Genomic DNA, 25,116 nt, shown 5'->3' on the forward strand with positions numbered 1-25,116 from the left:
GTGCTGGGATTATGGGCGTGAGCCACTGACCCTGGCCGTATGTGCATATTTCTAGGATCCATTTCTTTTTTTTTTTTTTTTTGAGACGGAGTCTCGCTCTGTCGCCCAGGCTGGAGTGCAGTGGCCGGATCTCAGCTCACTGCAAGCTCCGCCTCCCGGGTTCACGCCATTCTCCTGCCTCAGCCTCCCGAGTAGCTGGGACTGCAGGCACCCGCCACCTCGCCCGGCTAGTTTTTTGTATTTTTTAGTAGAGACGGGGTTTCACCGTGTTAGCCAGGATGGTCTCGATCTCCTGACCTCGTGATCCGCCCGTCTCGGCCTCCCAAAGTGCTGGGATTACAGGCTTGAGCCACCGCGCCCGGCCTTCTAGGATCCATTTCTATATGTTTCTCAAAGGGGTCCATGGCCTAAAGGTTGAAAAACATCACTGAATTAGTTTTTTTGGTTCATCTTGTAGCTTCTGCCTCAACGGGAAAATTTCCCTTGGATCTGCTCTTGACTCCTAGTGTACTTCAGACCCTTCAGTCCATCACAGTCTAAAGGTTGAGGGAAGGGGGATGAAATAGAATTATGTGTGGTTGCCGGAGGCTTTAAATTCCAAAGAATCTGAAGGAGGATAGGAAAGAGGACCGGTGCCAGACAAAGCTGGCATTCTAGGCCTGTCTCTGTCAACTTACCAACTGTGGCCTTGATCAAGTTAGTGCTTTCTGCCTCGTTTCTTCATCTGTAAAATAAAAGCTGAAGATTAAGGTCAATTATGTAAAGCATGTGTGTAACACAAAAGTAGACACTATTAGGAAGGAGGCTTTTAGATAATCCCTAACTGACTTCTCTATATCTTCCTTTGGCTGAGACTTTTTTTCTAGGTTGAAGCTTGTTCTCTCTCTCTCTCTCTCTCTCTATATATATATATATATTTTTTTTTTTTTTTTTTTAACAACTGGTAGAATAGTAGGATAGGTTGGGCATCAGCCTCTTCCAATGATTTGATTGTATACAGATTGAAATCCTTTCTATTTCCAAACACTTAAGAGCCAAAGCCAACTTTTCACTGTCGGTTCCCTTACCTTATATCTCTTAGTAATACCCCACACCCCCGTTCCCTGATTCCTGGTAAAAGCTCTAGTTGGAGAGAGGAAAGGAAAGGAAATGATCTTTCAAAATTAAAGGTGAACACCTTCACTTAAACTAATTAAAATTGTATCTCCACCCCCTGGCCTGTAGAGGGCAGTGTAAGGATACATTTGTCCGGGTTAGGGGACTAGGTTTGATAAATTTTGTCCCGCATCAAATGACAAAAGGGTAATAGAAAATGTATTATATTTGTGCCCCTTACTTTGAGATAAGAGACTACAACCTTCATACTTCGGGGTGTTAAGCTGCCATTGCTCTTGTTAAGAGGCAGTTTGTTTTAGAGATAGGGTCTTGCTCTGTTGTCCAGGCAGGAGTGCAGTGCCGCGATCTTGGCTCAGTGCAACCTCGAACTCCTGGGCTTAAGCGATCCTCCCGCCTCAGCCTGCCGAGTACTGGGACTACGGGCGCGTACCACCAAGGGGCGATTATTATTATTATTTTTTTTTCTATGCAAAATAAAAGATGGCTATTCAGCGTTGTTGGTTCATTTTTGTTTGGGGAGAAATTCGACTAGCCCAAGGAATCTCAAATTCTTGGAACCACTATTTTTGGCATTTCTGTTCTCATTCCTGGAATATAAGAATTGAGCGACTGACCTTGCTTTCTCTAAAAGATAAACAGGGTGGTTGTAGTTGCAACAGGGTAGATAGAGGTATGTACCCTGGGGTTAATTAAAGTGGAGATGACAGCCGGAAGAAACTGGACTGGATCCCAAGGCCTCCTCCAGGGAGGGGCGGTAGGGGCGACTCAAAATCTCCCACCTCTCAGCCCAACTTTTGGATTACTCGTCACCTTCCACACTGCCCGAGCTCCGGACATACAGCCCCGGTGCGCGAGGGTCCCATTCTTTGCACACCAGGGGTATAATGGACTCTGGACTGTTGCGAGAGTGACAGCAAAAAGCCAGCCTCTTCTCCGAGGCTTCTTGGCAACCTGCCTGTCTCGGCTCCAGGAGGTGGGTTTCAGCCAATGGCTGAGCCACTCGCTTCCAACCAATGGCTGAGGGGTTGAGCTGAGGGGAATGAGTGGTCCCTTACTGCAGCGGGACGCAACGGCGCTGGCCCCGCCCCTCGAGAACTCGCTGAGAGCTGGGCTGGTAAAATTGCATTACTGAGGACACTGGACTCGGTAAGGAGGCTGGGGGTGGGAAAGAAGCTGGGGAGGAAGGGCTGCTGAGCTGGGCAGCGGAGGGGGCATTGGTGTCCAGCTGTGCTCCGAACCTCGAGGGCAACAAAACTATCAGTACCTGCCTCCACTCCCTCTGTCTGGGTGCTCTTGAGATCGCGGGGTGTTGCCACAAGACCCTTTTGTGCCTGGATGTCGGACGTATCTTCCTACCTAATGTGCCTGTGGGGAGTGAGGGGTCATCACCTGCACCAACGGTGGCATTTCTGTATTACAGCAAAAGGCTGTCCCTCCCAAACCTGGGATTCTGGGTTGACTGAGTTCACCTACGAGTCAGCACTACCTGCACTGCTCTGGTCTAGTACAAACAGGCTGCTGGCATTGAGGTAGGTGGCAGAGAGAGTAAGGGTCCCTTGGCCTAGGGGCAAGGTGAAGACTGCTCCTATTCCCATCTCTAGGTTTCTTCGCCTCCCTACCCACGACCCACCCACCCCGACACATTGGTCTCCAGCATCTCATCAGCAGTTTAGACATTTCTCACTAGTCCTCACTCCGGCCCTGCTGGGTCAGTGCTCTCTGTTCAGCAATGTGAGGAAGAAACTGTTGCAGGGCAGAAGGCAGAAAAATTACTTTCCTTCTTCAGCCTGCCCCTGACACTCTGGCCAATAATTCCTCAATTTGCTGAGCTCACTACAGTGGCATAGACAAGATTGAGGTGGTCCAGGACCCTGGGTTGGGGTCCGGTTCCTAGCTGGGTTCAATTTATTTTTTTTAGGGTGAATGGGGGGAGAGTTGGGGACTGAAAGGCCTTCAAAGACAATGTTATTATAGTAGTCTCCCCTTATCCAAGGTTTTGTTTTCCTGAGTTTCAGTTAGCCATGGTCAACCGCTTGGAAAATAGGTGAACACAGTTCAATAAGATATTTTGAGGCTGGGAGTGGTGGCTCATGCCTGTAATAATCCCAGGACTTTGTGAGGCCAAGTTTGAAGGATCACTTGAACCCAGGAGTTTGAGACCAGCCTGGGCAACATAGTAAGACCTCATCTCTACAAAAAAAAAAAAAAATGCCATGCATGGTGGCTCATGCCTGTGGTCCCAGCTACTCAGGAGGTTGAGGCAGGAGGATGGCTTGAGCCCAGAAGTTTGAGGCTGTAATGAGCTGAGATCACACCACTGCACTCCAGCCTGGGCAACAGAGCGAGACCCTGTCGGGGGCAGGGGAGGGTAGGGGAAGCCAGACAGTGGCTTATGCCTGTAAACCCAGCACTTTGGGGGCTGAGGCAGCAAGAGGCCAGGAGTTCAAGACCAGCCCTGACAACATAGTGAGACTCCCATGTCTACAGAAAAATTAGCCAGGCTTGGTGACACACGCTTGTAGTCCCAGCTAGTGGGGAGGCTGAGGCAGGAGGATGGCTTGAGCCCAGGAGGTTGAAGCTGCAGTGAGCCATGATTGACACTTGCTCCATCACCCAGGCTTTTTTTTTTTTTTTTTTTTTTTTTTTTGAGACCAGGTCTCACCCTATTGCCCAGGCTGGAGTACGGTGGTGCCATCATGACTCATTGCAGTCTCGACCTCCTGGGCTCAAGCCATCCTCTCATCTCAGCACTCCTCTCCTCACCACCCCAGTAACTGAGACTACAGACAGGCATCACCATGCCCAGCTAATTTGTTTTTTTTTTCTAGAGACACAGTCTCACTATGTTGCCCAAGCTGGTCTTGAACTCCTGGGGTCAAGTGATCCTCCTTCCGTGGCCTCCCAAAATGTTGGGATTATAGGCATGAGCCACCATGCCTGGCCAAAAAAAAATGTATTTTGAGAGAGAGACCACATTCATATAACTTTTTTTGTGTTTTTTTTTTGAGACAGGGTCTTGCTCTGTTGCCCAAGCTGAAGTGCAGTGGCACAGTCACCTCACTGTAACCTCAAACTTCTGGGCTTAGATCTTCTCACCTCAGCCTCCAGAGTAGATGGGACCACAGATGCACTCCACCATGCCCAACTAACTTTTTATTTTTTGTAGGGACGGGGTCTCCAACTCCTGGCCTCTAGCAGTCCTCCTGCCTAGGTCTCCCAAAGTGCTAGGATTATAAGGGTGAGCCACCACACCCAGCCCTTTTAGTACAGTATAATGTTATAATTTTTCTATTTTGTTACTGTTGTTAATCTCTTTTTTTTTTTTTTTTTGAGACGGAGTCTCTCTCTGTTACCCAGGCTAGAGTGCAGTGGCGTGATCTCAGCTCACTGCAACCTCCACCTCCCAGGTTCAAGCAATTCTCCTGCCTCGGCTTCCCAAGTAACTGGGGTTTACAGGCACATGTCACCACACTCAGCTTATTTTTGTATTTTTTGTAGAGACGGGGTTTCCCCATGTTGGCCAGGCTGTCTGGAACTCCTGACCTCAGGTGATTTGCCCACCTCAGCCTCCCAAAGTGCTGGAATTACAGACGTGAGCCACTGCGCCAGCCACTGTTGTTAATCTCTTACTGTGGGTAATTTAGTAATTAAACTATAAGAGGTATGTATGTATGGGGGAAAAAACAGTAATATAGGGTTTGGTACAATCTGTGGTTTCAGATATCTACTGGGGGTCATAGAACATATCCCCAGTAGATAAGGGGGTACTACTGTACTTGTTGACTCTTCATGTTAGCTTTGCTAGGCAGGTATCATTTCAGAGATGAGGAAGCAAGTTCAGAACAGCTTGGAGTCTTGCTCAGGAAATCGGTATGGTTAATGAATAGCAAGATCCAGTTTCACAAACCCAAGGCATTTTGCCCCCAGAATCTGGGCTCCTTCACCCAATTAGGCTGCCACTACTTTTTTTTTTTATTTTTTTTTTATCCCTGTTTAAGTCAGTCTGACCCACAGTCATCCTCTGCTGACTTGAGAAATAATAATCTGGCCAGTAGACATTTGGCTTCGGTCCTTTAGGCCATTTGCCCCAGGCATTGTTCTCTATGGTGGATGAAGTTCAGAATGGAAGATGGGAGAGAGGTGATTCTGATTCTAGAAGCACCCATCCCTCCTACCCCATTCCCCACCCACATTACCTGTCATCCTGTCAGCACAGTCTGTCTCTGAAGTGCTCCAAGTTTTCTCTAAGGGCCCATTTGGACTCCCACTTTCAGGACTCCCCATTTGCCCAGAAAGCTCCTCGCTGACCTTCTCTGTGTCTTCCTCCCACCCATTCCCTTAGGCTTCCCTAGTATCCCCTCCCAGGGTCTCCCTATCTTGATCCCAGAATCTTCCTTCTACAGGTCTGCTACAATGCTGCTGCTGCACAGAGCTGTGGTCCTCAGGCTCCAACAGGCCTGCAGGTAAGCCAGCCCATCCCAGGACTTGCCTCCTAGCCCCTACCTCCCACCCTTAGTTGTCTTTTACAATGTCATACCTTGCAAATAAGATAGTTGAGAGAGTGTGTCCAGGGAGGAGAGAGAAAGCCAGATCCCACTTTTCCCACCTATCCCTGGAGAAACTAAGTTCCAACTGAAGGAACCAATGGCCAACCAGGGAGAAAGAAGTAGACCGCAGGCCTTCACTGACCCTTTCATATGACCATATGTGCTACTAAGACCTCTCTCTCTTCCAGACTCAAATCAATCCCCTCAAGGATCTACATTCAGGCCTGCTCCACAAATGATTCATTTCGGCCCCAGTACCCCAGCCTTACCTTCTGTGGTGATAACTCCAGCACCCGGGGATGGAAAGTCATGGGAACCCTATTAGGTCTCGGTGCAGTGTTGGCCTATCAGGACCATCGGTGCAGGGTAAGTAAGGAAGGTGCTTCATTGTCAGACCAGACTGGGCGTAGTGGCTCACGCCTGTTATCCCTGCCAACTATAGGAGGCCAAGGTGGGTGGATCACTTGAGGTCAGGAGTTTGAGACCAGCCTGGGCAACATGGCAAAACCCCATCTCTAGTAAAAATACAAAAATTAGCCAGGTGTAGTGGTGCACGCCTGTAATCTCAGCTACTTGAGAGGCTGAGACACAATAATTGCTTAAACCCAGGAGGCTAAGTCTGCAGTGAGCCGAGATCAAGATCGGGCCACTGCACTCCAGCCTGGGTGACAGAGTGAGACTCCATCTCAAAAAAAAAAAAATTGTCAGAATAAAGGAATCAGTCCTAGTAAACTCCACCCGCAACCCAGGCTGTGACCTGTGTTCTTGCAGTTACAACAGAGTCCACAGTGACAGTCTTCATGCACAGTGGAGATGAAATATGCTAATCTGCTACCTTCACTTCCCAGTGGCCAACACTGTGGGTTGGGTCAGGGTGAGCTAGAGTGATTTCTTCTTTTTTTGTTTTTTTTTTGAGATGGAGTTTCGCTCTTGTTGCCTAGGCTGGAGTGCAATGGCATGATGTCAGCTCACCGCAACCTCCACCTCCTGGGTTCAAGTGATTCTCTTGCCTCAACCTCCCGAGTAGCTGGGATTACAGGCATGCGCCACCATGCCCGGCTAATTTTGTATTTTTAGTAGAGACAGGGTTTATCCATGTTGGTCAGGCTGGTCTCCAACTCCAGACCTTAGGTGATCCGCTCGCCTCAGCCTCCCAAAGTGCTGGGATTACAGTCGTGAGTCACCAGGCCCGGCCGAGTGATTTCTTCTTAACAGTTTCTTCCCTTTTATCTTACTCCTTCCCTGCCGACAGGCTGCTCAGGAGTCAACACGCATATACACTAAGGAGGAAGTAAGTTCCCACACCAGCCCTGAGACTGGGATCTGGGTGACTCTGGGCTCTGAGGTCTTTGATGTCACAGAATTTGTGGACCTACATCCAGGGGGGCCTTCAAAGCTGATGCTAGCAGCTGGGGGTCCCCTAGAGCCCTTCTGGGCCCTCTATGCTGTTCACAACCAGTCCCACGTGCGTGAGTTACTGGCTCAGTACAAGATTGGGGAGCTGAACCCCGAAGACAAAGTAGCCCCCACCGTGGAGACCTCTGACCCTTATGCTGATGATCCTGTACGTCACCCAGCCCTGAAGGTCAACAGCCAGCGCCCCTTTAATGCAGAGCCCCCGCCTGAGCTGCTGACAGAAAACTACATCACACCCAACCCTATTTTCTTCACCCGGAACCATCTGCCTGTACCTAACCTGGATCCAGACACCTATCGCTTACATATAGTAGGAGCACCTGGGGGTCAGTCACTGTCCCTTTCCCTGGATGACTTGCACAACTTTCCCAAGTACGAGATCACAGTCACTCTGCAGTGTGCCGGCAACCGGCGCTCTGAGATGACTCAGGTCAAAGAAGTAAAAGGTCTGGAGTGGAGGACAGGAGCCATCAGCACTGCACGTTGGGCTGGGGCACGGCTTTGTGATGTGTTAGCCCAGGCTGGCCACCAACCCTGTGAAACTGAGGCCCACGTCTGCTTTGAGGGACTGGACTCAGACCCTACTGGGACTGCCTATGGAGCATCCATCCCTCTGGCTCGGGCCATGGACCCTGAAGCTGAGGTCCTGCTGGCATATGAGATGAATGGGCAGCCTCTGCCACGTGACCACGGCTTCCCTGTGCGTGTGGTGGTTCCTGGAGTGGTGGGTGCCCGCCATGTCAAATGGCTGGGCAGAGTGAGTGTGCAGCCAGAGGAAAGTTACAGCCACTGGCAACGGCGGGATTACAAAGGCTTCTCTCCATCTGTGGACTGGGACACTGTAGATTTTGACTCTGCTCCATCCATTCAGGAACTTCCTGTCCAGTCGGCCATCACAGAGCCCCGGGATGGAGAGACTGTAGAATCAGGGGAGGTGACCATCAAGGGTTATGCATGGAGTGGTGGTGGCAGAGCTGTGATCCGGGTGGATGTGTCTCTGGATGGGGGCCTAACCTGGCAGGTGGCTAAGCTGGATGGAGAGGAACAGCGCCCCAGGAAGGCCTGGGCATGGCGTCTGTGGCAGTTGCAAGCCCCTGTGCCAGCTGGACAAAGGGAACTGAACATTGTTTGTAAGGCTGTGGATGATGGCTACAATGTGCAGCCAGACACTGTGGCCCCAATCTGGAACCTGCGAGGTGTCCTCAGCAATGCCTGGCATCGTGTCCATGTCTTTGTCGCCCCATGAGCATGGAAAAGAGCCACCTCAACCCCTTTCCCCACCCATTAGCCTCACTGCTTCAGAAAAATCTTTCCCACCCCTCAACTTCTTGGATCACAACTCTGGCTTCCTAAGCCATACCCAAGTACACATATAGCACATTTCACCCAGGGCCCCTCCCTCTTTGGACACTATGTTACATATCCCTCTTGGCCTTTGAACCTGTGCCAGGAAATGTGAGCTGTTACAGCAAGGGGCTAGAAGTGAGATAAGTAATTCTGGAGACAAGCACTATTTTGTTTTCGTACCCCACCTCCGTTTCTAATGCCTACTGCCATCAAGGCCTTGTTTTACTTTTCTTTTTGGATTCTTCAGAGAAATGTGTGTGGCATGTGTAAGAAAAGTGTATATACTATTATCTCTCCAGGTTGCAAAGTTGTGAGGAGAGCAAGGGGCACAACCATCTCCCTTTACAGTTCTACTTTTCTAATAAATAGTCTGTTTAAGATCATGACTCTTGGGCCTGGGGAGTGAGCCTATTGCAGGAGGGAGGATGCATTTGTACTGGGATGTATAATGAGATTAGTCCAAAACAAACAAAACTTGGGAGGAAGACAGAGGAAGTAGGCTTGTAGGTTAAGAAGTGTGGCTTCTGGCTGGGCACAGTGGCTCATGCCTGTAATCCCAGCACTTTGGGAGGCCGAGGCGGGTGGATCACTTGAGGTCATGAGTTTGAGACCAGCCTGGCCAATGTGGCAAAACCCAGTCTCTACCAAAAATACAAAAATTAGCTGGGTGTGGTGGCAGGCGCCTGTAATCCCAACTACTTGGGAGGCTGAGGCAGGAGAATCTCTTGAACCAAGGACGCGGAGGTTGCAGTGAGCCGAGATCACACTACACCCCAATCTGGGCGACAGAGCAAGATTCCGCCTCAAAAAAAAAAAAGGGAGAGGGGGCTTCCTTCTCTGAGGTCTGGCAGTATCTGCAGGGACACCTAGGTGATTGACTTCAGGATACCATGAAGAGAGGAGAGGTGACAAAAACATGTATCCTCCAACCCCTCTCCCCAACAATTCCAATGCACTTGGCAGGAAAGGCAAAGGGTGCTAGGAGTTTAAAATCAATATTGTCTTAGGAGGCTGTGAAAGCAAAATAAATCTCGGGGCCCCAGAATCACTGAGCTAAAGGGAAAAGTCAAGCTGGGAACTGATTAGGGTAAACCTGCCTCCCATTCAAAGTCATCCCTCTGCTCACTGAGATAAATGCCTATCTGATTGCCTTCTTTGAGAGGAATACAACCATTTGCCTTTTTTTTTTTTTTTTTTTTTTGTAGAGACGGAGTCTCGCTCTGTCACCCAGGCTGGAGTGCAGGAGTGCGGTGGCGCGATCTCCACTCACTGCAACCTCGGCCTCCGGAATTCAAGCAATTCTCCTGTCTCAGTGTCCCAAGTAACTGGCACACACCACCACGCCGGGCTAATTTCTTTTGTATTTTAGTAGAGATGGGTTTCACCATGTTGCCCAGGCTGGTCTTGAACTCCTGAGCTCAGGCAATCAGTCTGCCTCCCAAAGTGCTAGGATTACAGGCCTGAGCCACCAAACCCGGCTTTTTTTTTTTTTTTTTTTTTTGAGACGAAATCTCACTCTGTTGCTCAGGCTGGAGTGCAGTGGCGCGATCTCAGCTCACTGCAACCTCCTCCCGGCTTCAAGCGATTCTCCTGCCTCCGTCTCCCAAGTAGCTGGGACTACAGGCGCCTGCCACCACGCCCGGCTAGTTTTTTATTTTTAGTAGAGACAGGGGTTTCACAATGTTGGCCAGGCTGGTCTTGAGCTCCTGACCTCAGGTGATCTGCCCGCCTCGGTCTCCCAAAGTGCTGGGATTACAGGCGTGAGCCACTACGCCTGGCCCCATTTGCCTCTTATCTACCTAGGACCTGGAAGCCTCCTCCCAGTTTTGAATTGTCCCGCCTTTACATATATTGATTGATGTCTCTCGTCTCCCTCAAATGTATAACACCAAGCTCTGCTCCAATCACCTAGGGCACATGTCGTCAGGATCTCCTGAGGCTGTGTTAGGGGCGTGCGTCCTTAACTTCGGCAAAATAAACTTCCTAAATTGAGACCTGTCTCAGATTTTTGGGATTCACAAGGTACAGAGGGAAAACTTGGCTCTAGGGCCTGACGTGCCAGGCCACATAAGGTGTCCAGTGTGTGCTTAGATTGCAAACTGGGTGCAGATTAAAGGCTAGTTTTTAGGTTACCTTCGGCAGGCGATGGCGCCTTTCGGACTTGAATCTTTCGGCGCTCGGCTACTCTCCCCTAGCTCCTCTCCCTTTTTCCCCCAGCAGTCTCCCGGGCTTGGGGACGCTCGGTGTTCGGCCACGCCGCCTGTCGCCTGGTAGTGGGACCGGAAGTTGTTAGGGGGAGGGGGACGGCTGTGATGGGGGGGGATATATGGGGGGGCAGGTCCCTTCTCAGGTGAAGCTGCTGATGGAGATGGAGCCGCCGCCGCCGCCGCCGCCTCTCAGCGCCCGGGTCCTGGCTCCGGCCCGGCGACTGCCGCCGCCTCAGTGACCCCACTCCCCCCGCACTGGGCCGCCCGGGCCAGAGTGGGGGACCCCCGCCCCCCCGCCTCCCTTTTCCCCAACACCGTCCCCTCTCCCTCACCCCTCACAGCCTGCGCGCGCGCGCGGAGACGCCTCAGGTGAGTGAGGGGCGGGGCTTGGGGGGGGTAAAGCGAGGGCGGGGCTTCGGTGGCCGGGGGCGGGGCCTGAGGGGCTTGGGCGTGAAGGAGCTGGGAGACGTGGGCGGGGGAAGGGGCCAGGCTGAGAGAGGGGCGCGCGTTGGGCTGGGGCCCGAGGGGTGGAACATGGCCGGGGGAGTTTGGCCCGAGGCCCCAGTATTAAGAGGGAGGTAGCAGGGACTTGGGGTCCTAAAAAGGCGGGAGACAGATCACCGCAGGGGTCTGAGGACTGGCTGGAGCTGGCAGCCGCGGGTCTCCTCTGTGGGGATGTGGTTTGGGTATACAGCAGGACAGAGAGGAGAAAGGAGCAGCAGAGAGGGTATCTGAACAAAACAAGAGAGGGACCCGGGTATTGGGTCGAGGAATGCTGAAGACAGGAGTCTGGGGATAAAGACGTAGGCCTAGGTGAGAAGATCTGGGAGGCAATGAGCATATTGGGAGAAACATGTAGAGAAGAAACTTAGGATGGAGTGAGAAGTGCACTTTGTAGGGTGAGAGGTGTAGGGAACTTGGGAAGCAAGGCTGGGAAGGAAGAGATTCACTGCCTAAGAGCCCTAAGAAAGAAATGCAACGGAGGAAACCCCAGGGCAGACATCCAGATGGGAGCTGCAAACTTGGGAAGCAGGCTGCCTGCTTCCTGTGTACCAAAACAGCCCTCCCTGTACCTCCTCACACAAATCCCATTTTCTTACCCCTTGGCTGCTAGAGTTGTAGGTTCTCGCTTTTTAAATTTTCTATATTATTTATATGCCTTTAAAAAAATTATGATTAGGGCCGGGCGCGGTGGCTCAAGCCTGTAATACCAGCACTTTGGGAGGCCGAGACGGGCGGATCACGAGGTCACAAGATCAAGACCATCCTGGCTAACACGGTGAAACCCCGTCTCTACTAAAAAAAAAATACAAAAAACTAGCCGGGCGAGGTGGCAGGCGCCTGTAGTCCCGGCTACTCGGGAGGCTGAGGCAGGAGAATGGCGTGAACCCAGGAGGCGGAGCTTGCAGTGAGCACTCCAGCCTGGGCGACAGAGCAAGACTCCATCTCAAAAAAAAAAAAAAGAAAAAAATTATGATTAGTCCTGTCTGGGAGCAGTAAAATGTTTAACGGAACGTGGACCTTTAGATATGTTCATGAAATATTGTACCCCAATCCCCCTCCAAGGTCAAGAACTTATGAACTCTGCTTCCAGAATTTTTTTTTTTTTTTTTTTTTTTTTTTGAGACCGAGTGTCGCTCTTGTTGCCCAGGCTTGAGTGCAATGGCACAATCTTGGCTCACTGCAACCTCCATCTCCCGGGTTCAAGCGATTCTCCTGCCTCAGCCTCCCAAGTAACTGGGATTACAGGCGCCCGCCACCACCCCTGGCTAATTTTTTGTATTTATAGTAGAGATGGGGTTTCACCATGTTGGCCAGGCTGGTCTCGAACTTCTGACCTCAGGTGATCCACCCGTCTTGGTCTCCCAAAGTGCTGGGATTACAGGCATGAGTCACCATGCCTGGCCAGAAAATTTTTTGCATACCTTATTTCGCCCCATTTCCTTCTCTCATGAACAAAACTATCTCGTGTTGTGACTCTTATCAACCCTCGCTTATATGTCTAGTAGTTCCTACTGTGCCTGTCTCCCCAGCCTGTGCCCTCAAAGCATCAATGGTGGGCATGGTATGTTCCTGACATGCTCACATGTCAGCTTTAGGTGTTCCAACATCATAGTCAACCAGATGACCATTGAAGCCTGTCTCCCCTTACTGATACTTGCTCACTTTGCCTGGGTGAAGATACATGTTCATATCCTTAAGGAAGCATGAAAATGTTGTCTGACTACCTAGAATATTTCCACTTAAGATAACTCAGATTCTGAGGATAAGGCCAGATAAAAGGCCAAATCAGACAATCTTTGAAAGCATAGTGTTTCCTTTGGTTGGGGCACCAGCTGGTAATCCCTCACCTCCTCATGGACCTGCCAGTAGATCCGTGAATCATGCTCCATCATTTGCAGGAGGACTTCAGCTTTCCCTACTAACAGCCTAAAGCTAGAGAATCCAGACAGCCCCTTGGATCATGAGAACAGTCAGATGAGTAGCTCCTGAGATAAAAATAAAATCTTAAAAGAAGAAAATAGCTTTACCATTGGGAAGCAAGAGAAGTTTCACTGGAGCTTCTGGGGTGGGCTTCAGGATGGTGAGAGCTGCCCTCATTTTGGCAGCTTCAGAATTATACCTTGCCCTAGTCAATAGAAGTTCATGTCTCAAACACAAAATATAATGTCTTTGTTGCCCACTGAGTGCAGTTAGTTAGTTGAATTGTAGCTTTTGGGCAATCCCCTTCCTCTGAGTAGGTTAAGGGTAAGGCATATTTCAGGACTTGGCTCAGAAATAAGTCCTGACTTTTTTCCAGTGAAAATGCAACTGAAAGTCTCTTTATATCCTCTTAGTTTGAAATCTGCAGCTTGAACTTCCCAGCATGGGAGAAACTTATCCCACCTTTCACCCTACCCCACACACACAGCAGTATCCACAAAGGAATTATTTTTTTCCCCAACTGGCCACCTCTCTCTGTCTCTACACACACACACACACACACACACACCCCAAAGAAAAAGAAAGATAGGTATTTCTAGCCTCATTTTACTCTGTAGGAACAAATAAGAATGTGGGACCCTGTGAGTGTGGACAATACCACAGGCAGAGGGACTCCCTTTCTTTATTGGTCTGTTGACTCTGCTGAAGAAAGCTTTGAATTCCAGGCTTTGATTTGCTTCCTTTTCTTAAAAGAGTTATGAACTCTGTTCTGGAAACAGAGAGATAGGTTCAAAGTTTATCAGACAAAAGCATCTAAGAAAGGGTAGTGCTGATATGAATGTTGATATGAATGACCTGGTCCAGCTGGGGATAGGATCCACATTGTAGGCTCTGATGCAATACATATGCTGGGGTAGTCCTCGAGCTAAGAGGCCGTTTCTACTTTAAAGAGACTTAATGACCATCTAGTTTGGGGTTTTCCTCAGGTCCATTATCTCTGAAAAGAGACATAGGAGGAAGAGGATTATTTATCCTCCCATTCATAAGCCTGTGTTTCCTGTTCAAAGATTTAGGTCACCAAGACGCAGACCCAAAAACCATTCATTTAATAACCCAAGAAAGAAGGCAAGCAGGGTGGCCCAAATCTTCCAACTGGGGCAAGATTTAATAAAGTGTTCCAGTAGAAAGAACCCTCTAATGGTAACTTGGGCTCTACATGTCCTACTTCTGTTGTTAACCAGATGGGTGACTCTGGGCTTAGTTTCTTCTGTTAAAAACCAGGAAATTGTAGGTCATCTCTCAACTCCATTTCAGCTCCAGGATTCCTTAGGTCCTGGAGTACCCCTGCCCTAGACCCTCCACATGAAGAAGAGAGGCTTACCAAATTGGATTGTCAGAGCAAAACTATTAGCAGTGGAGCCTGAAAACATCTTTCTGGCCCAGACAACAGTGAGCTTTTTTGATCAGCATGTATTAGGGACTTTTGGCTACAATTGCAATCAAAGGCAATTGTTCCTGTCTCTTCTACATTTTTTGCTACTGTACCCTAGTCAGAATAGTTCATTGAGACTTCCCTGTAATTTCAAACTTCACTTGAGAGCACTAACCCTGTTTTGGGCATCTTTGGCTTTAAAACTGATTATTATAAGACTCAAATTGAATTTCCCTGCTTTGCTTTCTCCACCCCTGCCCAAACATACCACTGAACAGCAGTGACTTTGTGAGGACTTTCTATCAACAGAGAGCTATACTTCGGGGTATACCCAAAAACCCCAAAAAGTATCATCTCCTGTGTATCATATCTAGTGATTTAAAGTGTTTAGTTTGGCCCTTTTCCTTCGTTCCTTATGTCCTGAAATGAGACATGGGAGGGATAGGATTGTTTCTTCTCCCACTCATAAACCTTAGCCTTCTCTCTCTTCTGCAGTCTACATGGGGAGGACAGAGAAGCACAAAGAACAAGAGAAAAGATGCATCCATCTGAGATCTAAAAGGAGAAAATGAGGTGATATTTTCCCCCTGCCCAGGTGTTGTGTTTTCAGCTCTTACTCCTTTTTATTTTAGAGACTGGCCATTCCTAGGATGACCTGGGAATTCATCCCCTCTGCACTGCTCCCCAAGCACTTGGATAATGAAGCTGAGCTGTCTTCAACTGTATTATATGTAGACAGAAAGTCACCATCTACAGCCTGGTGAAAAATGAGTCAGATCTTTCCACTGTAAAGGCAAACACATGAGCTGAGCTAAGATTGGTGGGTTTCCTTCAGAGAGCACTAGGTTGACCCTAAAGATTATTTCAGAGCTGCAAATTGCTTGATGTCTAGATCTTTTTCCTGGAAAGGAGCTTGCAGACAATGGCTAATTCCATACCTTTCCCTGGCCCCTTTGCCTCTTCTTCCTCCTAATTATGCAAAGCTTTTGATAGAGAGCAGAGCCAGCTATGTGATTCCAACATGTTTTTGCTCAGATTTCATTCAGTTCAGGAAGGCACAGATAGTAGAGGATGATGCTGTGGGTTTGCTCTACTTGTAGCACCTGAATGGCTCACACCCAAGGCACATGGGAAGTTCTGTCTTTTTAATAACCACTGGTCTCCACCTGAGAACCCAGGTACTAAGGGAAAATGGAGAAAAATTTTCCACTTCTGCCTGTTATAGTTTGGGAATAATAACACAAACATGGTATGGATCCTTGCCATTCTCTCTACCTTCACCCTCTTTCCCAACAATATTCTGCTCATGACCTTTTACCCCCTAGGCCACAATAAGCATGTGTTAAATGACTTTTTTTTTTTTTTGAGATGGAGTTTCGCTCTTGTTGCCCAGTCTGGAGTGCAATGGCCTGATCTCGGCTGGCTGCAACCTCTACCTCCAGGGTTCAAGTGATTCTCCTGCCTCAACCTCCCAAGTAGCTGGGATTATAGGCATGCACCACCACCCCCAGCTAATTTCGTATTCTTAGTAGAGACGAGGTTTCTTCATGTTGGTCACGCTGGTCTCAAACTCCCGACCACAGGTGATCCGCCCGCCTTGGCCTCCCAAAGTGCTGGGATTACTGGCGTGAGCCACCACACCTGGCCTAAATGACTTTTTTTTTTTTTTTTTTGAGATGGAGTCTCACATTTTCACCTAGGCTAGAGTGCAGTGGTGCGATCTCCGCTCACTGCAAGCTCCGCCTCCCGGGTTCACGCCATTCTCCTGCCTCAGCCTCCCAAGTAGCTGGGATTACAGGCGCCCACCACCACGCCCAGCTGATTTTTTTGTATGTTTAGTAGAGACGGGGTTTCACTGTGTTGGCCAGGATGGTCTTCATCTCTTGACCTCGTGATCCGCCCGCCTCGGCCTCCCAAAGTGCTAGGATTACAAGCGTGAGCCACCGCGCCTGGCCTAAATGGCTTTTTTTTTAAGGTCTCACTATGTTGACCAGGCTGGCCTACAACTCCTAGACTCAAGCAGTCCTCTTGCCTTGGCCTCCCAAAGTGCTGGGATTACAGGTATAGACCACCATGCCTGGCCTAAATTCCAGTTTTGAAGTGTTACTGGATTCAACAGGATTCTTTAGAGTATTTGAAGAGTTTTAATCACTTGTGATGTCCGTCTTATTTCAGGCTTATCGGAGCCACCACATAGAGAAAACCTCACTTTCTCACATTTTTATCACCAATACTTAGAGCCGTGAGAATGTTTCTGGGGAAAGGGGGGTGGTAGCTGATACCTGATCTCCTCTTGGAAATCAGACTCTGGATTCGTCCTCACTGCTGCCTGTCAGGGAGCCTGGTGGGAAATCTTCTGTCTGGAAAGGATGCCCATTCCTGTTCAAATGTGTTATCATGTTGGTGGGAGAAAGCCAGGGCCATGGAGGACTCTTGTTTATGCCAAGTGGATTCAAACAAATGGGGAAGAGCTAGGCACAGTGGCACATGCACCTGTAGTCCCAACTACTCATGAGGCTGAGGAAGGATTGCTTGAGGCCAGGAGTTTGAGGCTGTAGTGTGCTGTGATTGTGCCCGTGGACAGCCACTGCACTCCAGCCCAGACAACATAGTGAGATCCCATCTCTAGTAAATATAATAAATAAGAACAGGGAAGAAAATTTGTGTCTCCAGAGGTTACAATGACCAGCGTTTCCTCCCTCCTCACAGAGATATTCCTTTTGAATTGGAACACTGATTGTTTCTAGTTGCTTTGTATTCAGCTCAGAGCTCAATTTACAGTACATATGTGTCTACCCCCCCATCACTGAGTGACAGTTATGTTGCTTTATTTATTTATTTATTTTGTGACAGAGTCTCACTCTGTCACCCAGGCTGGAGTGCAATGGCGTGATCTCGGCTCACTCCAACCTCTGTCTCCAGGGTTCAAACAATTCTTATGCCTCAGCCTCCCAAGCAGCTGGGACTACAGGCGCGTACCACCAAGCCCAGCTAATTTTTGTAGTTTTATTAAAGATGGGGTTTCACCATGTTGGCCAGGCTGATCTTGAACTCCTGACCTCAAGTGATCCGCCTGCCTCAGCCTCCCAAAGTGCCGGGATTACAGGTGTGAGCCACCGCCCCCGGCCGACAGTTATGTTGCTTTAAAGCCAATCTCCTTCCAAGATCTTTGATCTAAAACTGTCTCATGTAACTAACTTCCCTCTCCTTATACCTCCTCCTCTTGCAATGTGTCTCCAATTGGCACTGCCTAATTTGACCCAGTTCCTCTAAGGAGATACTAAGATCTGCCTGGCTGGTTAGGCAGGGGAGGAGGTGCTTTGAGGGGTAGAGAGTAGGAAGGCTGGGCGGGATGTGCTGCAGGGAGACTTGAGCAAAGAGTAAAGTACATCTACTGATTTGCTCCTGGTTTGCACAGAAAACCAGGAGTGAGAACAGCAGAGTTTCAATCCAATACCCTCTCACTTCCAGGGTTACCAACTTGGTATTAAAACCAGTGCGGTGGCTCACGCCTGTAATCCCAACGCTTTGGGAGGCTGAGGAGGGCAGATCACCTGAGGTCAGGGGTTCGAGACCAGCCTGGCCAACCTGGCAAAACCCCATCTCTACTAAAAATACAAAAATTAGCTGGGCGTGTTGGCGCACACCTGTAATCCCAGCTACTCAGGAGGCTGAGGCAGGAGAATCACTTGAACCCGGGATGCAGAGGTTGCAGTGAGCCGAGATCATGCCACTGCACTCCAGCCTGAGTGACAGATCGAGACTCCGTCTCAAAAAGAAAAAGAAAAAAAGAAACAAAAACCCAGCTGGAGGCAGCTAAGTACTGATTTTGCCCAAGATGTGTCACAGAGCACATGTTAAGAGCAATTAAGCAGGAAAACTCAGCTTGCTGTTAGAAAGAAAGTCCAACTCAGAAAACAACTCCTTCAGACCCTTCTGGAAATTGTTTTGGGGCCATTTGGGCAGAAGTCCAAGAATGAGATACACTTCCTGAGCCAGTGCTAGCTGAATGCTATGCTTCACCTGTTCTGCCCACCTAGTGCTTGTCTAGCCCTTCATTCATGGAGGCATTAGGCATACTGCATGCACACACATACACACACACAAAAAAAAATACGAGCATATTTCTTCCTGTAGAGCCAGCTCGACTTGTTCTTCCTTTTAAAGTAACAGACCCCACTCCCACAGGGATCACACCAAAGGAAAAGATGCCTTACCTGATGTTAGAACCAGGGAAAAGAATTAGCCAAGTGTGGTTGTCCATGCCAGTAGTCCCAACTACTCAGAAGGCTGAGGCAGGAGAATTGCTTGAACCTGAGAGCCAAACTCATGCCACTGCACTCCAGCCTGGGCAACACAGTGAGACTCCATCTCAAAAACAAAACAAAAACAGGGAAAAGCAAGAAAACCCATGAAAGCCTTGAGTAGCCTGGCTTTTGAAAGATTTAATAGAAGGAGGACACCTCAGAGAGGCAGGCAACTTGTGTTCTTGTTCTTGTTCTATTCTCACCATGAACCCTGGGACAAGTAACTTCACTGCTCTCAGCCTCAGTTTCTCTCAGTTTCTCTAAGCAGAAAACAGGAAAATCCTGCTCACTCTTGCCTCTCCTGCATGGGGAGGTGTGTGAGGGAAGTTTCAAGTGGCACTTTGGGGTTTTTTTTGTTTTGTTTTGTTTCGTTTTGTTTTGTTTGAGACAATGTCTTGCTCTTGTCGCCCAGGCTGGAGTGCAATGGCACAATCTCAGCTCACTGCAACCCCCGTCTCCTGGGTTCAAGCAATTCTCCTGCCTCAGCCTCCCGAGTAGCTGGGACTACAGGTGCACCCCACCACGCCCGGCTAATTTTTGTATTTTAGTCGAGATGGGGTTTTGCCATGTTGGCCAGGCTGGTCTCGAACTCCTGACCTCATGATCCACCCACCTCAGCCTCCCAAAGTGCTGGAATTACAGGTGTGAGCCACCACGCCCAGCTTCAAGTGGCACTTTGAACTTTGCATTCTTTTTTTTTTTTTTGAGATGGAGTCTCCCTTTGTTGCCCAGGCTGGAGTGCAGTGGCGTGATCTCTGCTCACTGCAACCTACACCTCCCCGGTTCAAGCAATTCTGCCTCAGCCTCCCGAGTAGCTGGGATTATAGGTGTGCACCAACACGCCCAGCTAATTTTTTTGTATTTTTAGTAGAGATGGGGTTTCACCATGATGGCCAGGCTGGTCTCGAACTCCTGACCTGAGGTGATCCACCCACCTCGCCCTCTCAAAGAGCTGAGATTACAGGCGTGGGACACCACGCCCAGCTCAAGCTTTCCATTCATTTTGAAAAGCCCCAAAGGGCAATTATGAATCTAACGATTTGGAAACGAAAGGGGCCCTCAATACCAGACTGCCCTCCTTTATCTTTTGATCTCTATCTCAAGTTGCATGGCTAGTTCCAGAGAGTATGAGTTCTCTAACAACTGTGGACTTGGGCTCTTCTAATCATTGTTCCTAAGGGACCCTTCAAGGAACCACTTATTATTGTGGCTTGTTCTAGTGGTCTGGTCCCAAAGTTCAGTCCATCCCAGGAAGGATGTCAAGAAAAGAGGGTTAATAAACTTAGAGAATTTTTTTCTCTATGCCCTGGCTTCCTAGGGAAATAGGGTTGATACTAGGAATCTCTCTGACAAAATTTAAGAGAGAATTGCTTTGTGAAGTGAAGGTAAGCCCATGTTTCAGGTTTTCTCATGAGCCTTTAAAAGGAGTCTCTCAACTCCAGACAAGAACTGGGTGGGGGACAGGAAAACAGATACTTTCCTCTGTGTGCCTTCCTGCACCCCCTCACCCCCACCCTCACCTCTCTCAATATACCATTACAAGCAAACCAAATTTTTATCCGTCTGCCTCAGTGAGATCCTTCAAAAAGACCAAGAATCCCCACAGCAACTCAGACTGTTCCCTTGCCCCATTCTTGCTTCTGCCTCTGCCTCAGGGCGTTTAGTTTTCATCAGATGAGTGGGGGATGCAATTTTTATTTATTTATTTATTTATTTAATTTTATTTTGTTTTATTTTATTTTATTTTTTGTGACCGGGTCTCACTCTGTCGCCCAGACTGGAGTACAGTGGCAGGATCTCGGTACACCACAACCTCCACCTCCTAGGCTCAAGTGATTCTCCTGCCTCAGCCTCCCAAGTACCTGGGATTACAGACTCACACCATCGCCCAGCTAATTTTGTTTTGATTTGTTTTTTTTTTTTTTTTTTTGAGACGGAATCTCACTGTGTCTCCCAGGCTGGAGTGCAGTGGCGCGATCTCGGCTCACTGCAAGCTCCGCCCCCCGGGTTTACGCCATTCTCCCGCCTCAGCCTCCCAAGTAGCTGGGACTACAGGCGCCCGCTACCGCGCCCGGCTAGTTTTTTGTATTTTTAGTAGAGACGGGGTTTCACCATGTTAGCCAGGATAGTCTCGATCTCCTGACCTTGTGATCCACCCGCCTCGGCCTCCCAAAGTGCTGGGATTACAGGCGTGAGCCACCGCGCCCGGCCTGATTTGTTTTTTTTAAGAGGCGGAGTTTTGCTCTTGTTGCCCAGGCTGGAGTGCAATGGTGTGATCTCGGGTCACTGCAACCTCCGCCTCCCGGGTTCAAGTGATTCTCCTGCCTCAGCCTCCCGAGTAGCTGGGATTACAGGCATGCACCACCACGCCTGGCTAATTTTTTTTGTATTTTTAGTAGAGATGGGATTTCTCCATGTTGGTCAGGCTGGTCTCAAACTCCTGACCTGAGGTGATCTGCCTGCCTCAGCCTCCCAAAGTGCTGGATTACAGGTGTGAGCCACCAGGCTGGCCGCAATTTTGGATGTATGTAAATTTCCACCAGATAGATTTTTTTTCTCTCCTCCCACAGGCTCCTAAAGAGATAATTCATTGCAACAAATTATCACTTTTAAGTGTTCTCAGTTACTGATTGTTTAATACTCTACTGCCAATTACTGCTTGCCTTCCCTCAAATAGACTTTAACCTTCATTTTAAATTCAGACTCCCCCCCCCCCTTTTTAAAAATAAGCATAGCAGAGTAATTGATGAGAGGGTGGGGATAACCATTTACAGGTTTAATTTGTTTATCACACCTTCAGTAGAGGACTTATCACTGAACCCTGAGTGGGCTGCTCTTCTCCATCTTCTACTTTTCCTGTCACCATCCCTCACACAACATACTCCCAGACAGAATCCCTTGAATGACTGAACCCAGCTTCTTATTACTACCCCATCTTTTTTTTTTTTTTTTTTTTTTTTTTGAGACGGAGTCTTGCTCTGCCGCCCAGGCTGGAGTACAGTGGCCGGATCTCAGCTCACTGCAAGCTCCGCCTCCCGGGTTCACGCCATTCTCCTGCCTCAGCCTCCCGAGTAGCTGGGACTACAGGCGCCTGCCACCTCGCCCGGCTAGTTTTTTGTATTTTTTTAGTAGAGACGGGGTTTCACCGTGTTAGCCAGGATGGTCTCGATCTCCTGACCTCGTGATCCGCCCATCTCGGCCTCCCAAAGTGCTGGGATTACAGGCTTGAGCCACCGCGCCCGGCCTACTACCCCATCTTTAACTGAGGTATAGAGCCTCTGAGGGGCTGTTTCTTTGCCTCCTCAGGGCTGAGGTGTAACCTCCACCTGCATACATGGTCTAATCTCAGAATCAAGGACCACTCTGGATTAAGATAGTGTCTGCACCTCAGAGGCTGGGGAGGCCTGCAGAAGTTGTAAATTGGAGGAAATAGTGGGGTTTGTAAATCAGGGTACATTGTCTTTCATCAGGACAAAGTGTAAGGTTTTTCTTGGAGACAGGGTCTCACTTGGTTACCCAGGCTGGAGTGTAGTGGTAAGATCACAGCTCACTGCAGCCTCGACCTCCAGGCTCAAGTGATCCTCTCACCTCAACCTCCTGAATATCTGGGACTACAGGCACATGCCACGATGCATTATTTATTTTTATATTTTGTAGAGATGGGATCTCCCTATATTGCCCAGGCTGGTCTCAAACCCCTGGGCTCAAGCGATCCTCCCACCTTCTTCCCAAAGCACTACGATTACAGGCATTGAGCCACAGTGCCTGGCTAAGGTTTTTCTTCTTTAGGATAGTATCAGACCATGCTTAAGTGCTCCTTTAGGTTTCTTGCTAACTCAAGAATGTTAAAGAGAAGCCTCCTCCCTTCCCAGAGCTATCTTCTAATAGCAGCTATTTTCTCTTTCAACAGAATCTCTTTAAAATGGACATAGAAGACTGCAATGGCCGCTCCTATATGTCTGGTATGCCTTCTGTGTGTTCTGTTTGTTAGGGGCTGGAAGCAGATGCTCTCCTGTACAGCAGAGCAGAGAGCCTTTAGCCTAGGCACATAGCCTCTAAATGTCCTAGTCACACAGCTAACTCTCATGCTTGGTGGCCGTTGGTAGTGTGCAATTCTTTTGGTGATCTTACATTCCCTAAATAGTAATTCTCTTTTCCAGACTTCTTGGGGGATGGAGGAAGGGAATAGGAGGGGAATATGAGCGGACATCATTAGAAGAATAATTTGAAGCAAATAGATGGAAAGAAGACGTGGTTCCTTCTCCTTTGCTCTGAGGTCACCAGCCAAACATGAAATCCTGTTCTATCCAGATAGAGTGGCACAAGGTTTCAAACCTCAAAGGCCTGCGAGGGCCAGGTGGTTGTGTGAATGAGTGAGGTAAAGTTAGGATAATAAGCAGAAAAGAATGGTGGGGGCCGTCATGAAGTAGAGAACATATGTCCCACTTAAAAGGACAGCAGCTTTCAGTGTCCACTAGAACTTATCATGCAGGAATGTGTATCTAGTGTGGCCAAAACTTCTAAATGTTTAGGAGAAATCAGAAATCCAAATTTTTATATGAAATGTCTCCATTTTAAAATAATGACTCAAGGCTGGGCACGGTGGCTCACGCCTGTAATCCCAGCACTTTGGGAGACAGGCAGATCACCTGAGGTCAGGAGTTCAAGACCAGCCTGGGCAACATGGTGAAACCCCGTCTCTACTAAAAATACAAAAATTAGGCCAGGCACAGTGGCTCACACCTATAATCCCAGCACTTTGGGAAGCCAAGGTGGGCAGATCATGAGGTCAAGAGATCGGGACCATCCTGGCCAACATGGTGAAACCCTCTCTCTACTAAAAATACAAAAATTAGCTGGGCATGGTGGTGCATGCCTGTAGTCCCAGCTACTCAGAAGGCTGAGGCAGGAGAACCCGGGAGGCAGAGGTTGCAGTGAGCCAAGATCATGCCACTGCACTTCAGCCTGGCGACAGAGTGAGACTCCATCTCAAAAAAAAAAAAAAAGAAATAATAGAAACCAAAACTCGGTTTTGATGTGATGAGTATCCCTATCAGAAACCCAAGCATCATTGTGGAAATGACCTATAGCTTATTTTTTACTCTAAAGTAGGACCAATGAAGGAATTATTGGCATGCACTAAAGGAGATAGCAAGATGGGTCAGACACACATATGAGAGTCATTGGCAACACCCGGGTAATGTAAGGTAAGATGTTGACTCTGGCCCCTTTCTTGTTTAAGGAGGGAAGGAGTTGGAATGGGTAAAGGCATTCAATACCTGCCACATGCTTGACAGAATGACAGGGATCAGGCAGACTCGTTTAATTGGAAGACACTTTATTAGAACAAAAGTCATGGCGCTTGTGAGGAGCGAGCCAGTCCTCCTACCTCCTGCTCAGTTAAGCCTATTCAGAAAACCACTACTGAGCAACAAGTACACTTGGGACCCTGCTTTAGTGCTGGGGAACACTCAGATGGATAAAATCCAGTCCCTGCCATAAAGCAGGCAAATGAGAAACTACAAATCCCGTGGAGCTCTTTTCAAACCTGTTTATGGAGAATACTGGATACTCGTGGAAAACTGAGGTGATTTGCTTCACCATGCTATGAAACCAAGTTTTCCCTGCTTTCAGCAGATAGGCATTTCCTAGATAAGAAGTGGCCTTTGCACAGGATGGTTTCTGAATGGAAGTGGAGGCCAGGAACTCCTCCTCTGTACTTTGAGAATTCTAGATGTCAGCAGCTACCTTAGAAAGGGAAAGGGGAAAGTCAAAGTAGGGCTACCATTAGCTCTGAAAAGTACCCCTCTTAGGACTGGGCAAAGCTGTGCTCATCACTGACCCATCTCTCCTGGAAGAGTCATATGGAAGCAGAGGGAAAGACTGCAGCACGCAGCCCTCCTAAAGCACACTGTGAACCTCCACAGGCCCCCACAGTTCTTCTGTTCCACACCAGGTGACCTTCCCTCATCAGGCCACTTGATGAAAAGGGTATCTCTCCTGTTCTTCCAAGAGATTTGAATTCCTCACAGAACATGATTTAGAAAATCCATCTTTTCTCCCCTTTTCTCTTTTTAAAGCTGCAGATCATTCCCTTCTGGGGCAGGGAAAAGGGGGAGATAAGCAGGAGTCTATTAATTTACGGCACAGATAACCACCCCCTCCATTTTCCTGTCTTTCAAGGGAAACAGAGTTGCTCAAACCCAGCTCATGCCATTAATTGACTGAGCAGTGCTTGCCCCGTTTCCTGAGACTGTTAAATGTTTAAGAGAACTTTGGTAGAAAGGGATTCAGGGGTAGGCAACCCAAAGTTTCACAGC

The 25,116-nt window shown here is 48.6% G+C and overlaps 2 protein-coding genes across 7 annotated transcripts in view; both read left to right on the forward strand.

The window, feature by feature from the left end:
• Positions 1 to 266: 266 nt before the first annotated feature.
• On the forward strand, positions 267 to 8,810 carry SUOX (sulfite oxidase). 4 transcript variants are annotated; one of them, XM_003906558.4, is made up of 5 exons: positions 267 to 2,262; positions 2,537 to 2,645; positions 5,520 to 5,579; positions 5,852 to 6,029; positions 6,916 to 8,810. In XM_003906558.4, the coding sequence occupies exons 3-5, from the start codon at positions 5,530 to 5,532 to the stop codon at positions 8,323 to 8,325; spliced, it is 1,638 nt and encodes a 545-aa protein (XP_003906607.1). In that variant the 5' UTR covers positions 267 to 2,262; positions 2,537 to 2,645; positions 5,520 to 5,529; the 3' UTR covers positions 8,326 to 8,810. The 4 variants fall into 4 exon arrangements, with proteins under 4 accessions (XP_003906607.1, XP_003906608.1, XP_017801428.1 ...); XM_003906559.4 differs by lacking the exon at positions 2,537 to 2,645; XM_017945939.3 differs by lacking the exon at positions 267 to 2,262 and having other exon boundaries at positions 2,286 to 2,645.
• Positions 8,811 to 10,743: 1,933 nt separating this feature from the next.
• IKZF4 (IKAROS family zinc finger 4) overlaps positions 10,744 to 25,116 on the forward strand; it is a 32,196-nt gene continuing 17,823 nt past the window's right edge. Inside the window, exons 1-4 of one of the 3 annotated variants that reach the window (XM_021922492.2) lie at positions 10,744 to 11,002; positions 14,985 to 15,062; positions 22,707 to 22,758; positions 23,906 to 24,003. Coding sequence is in view for 2 of the 3 variants with exons in the window: in XM_031650539.1 (XP_031506399.1) it covers positions 22,719 to 22,758 (40 nt within the window). In the remaining variant the exon portion in view is untranslated. The remainder of the gene's footprint in view (positions 11,003 to 14,984; positions 15,063 to 22,706; positions 22,759 to 23,905; positions 24,004 to 25,116) is intronic. The other 2 variants (XM_031650539.1, XM_031650540.1) reach the window with 2 other exon arrangements.

The sequence above is a fragment of the Papio anubis genome, chromosome 9 (genome assembly GCF_008728515.1).
Source record: "Papio anubis isolate 15944 chromosome 9, Panubis1.0, whole genome shotgun sequence".
Classification (NCBI taxonomy): domain Eukaryota; kingdom Metazoa; phylum Chordata; class Mammalia; order Primates; family Cercopithecidae; genus Papio; species Papio anubis.

What these genes read in the sequence shown, in the direction of transcription:
- SUOX (XM_017945939.3), top strand. Translation starts at nt 2,452, where the DNA reads ATGTCGGACGTATCTTCCTACCTAATGTGCCTGTGGGGAGTGAGGGGT. An exon ending in AGGCTCCAACAGGCCTGCAG is followed by an intron (nt 5,580 to 5,851) that starts GTAAGCCAGCCC and finishes TCTCTCTTCCAG; the next exon opens with ACTCAAATCAATCCCCTCAA. An exon ending in ATCAGGACCATCGGTGCAGG is followed by an intron (nt 6,030 to 6,915) that starts GTAAGTAAGGAA and finishes CCCTGCCGACAG; the next exon opens with GCTGCTCAGGAGTCAACACG.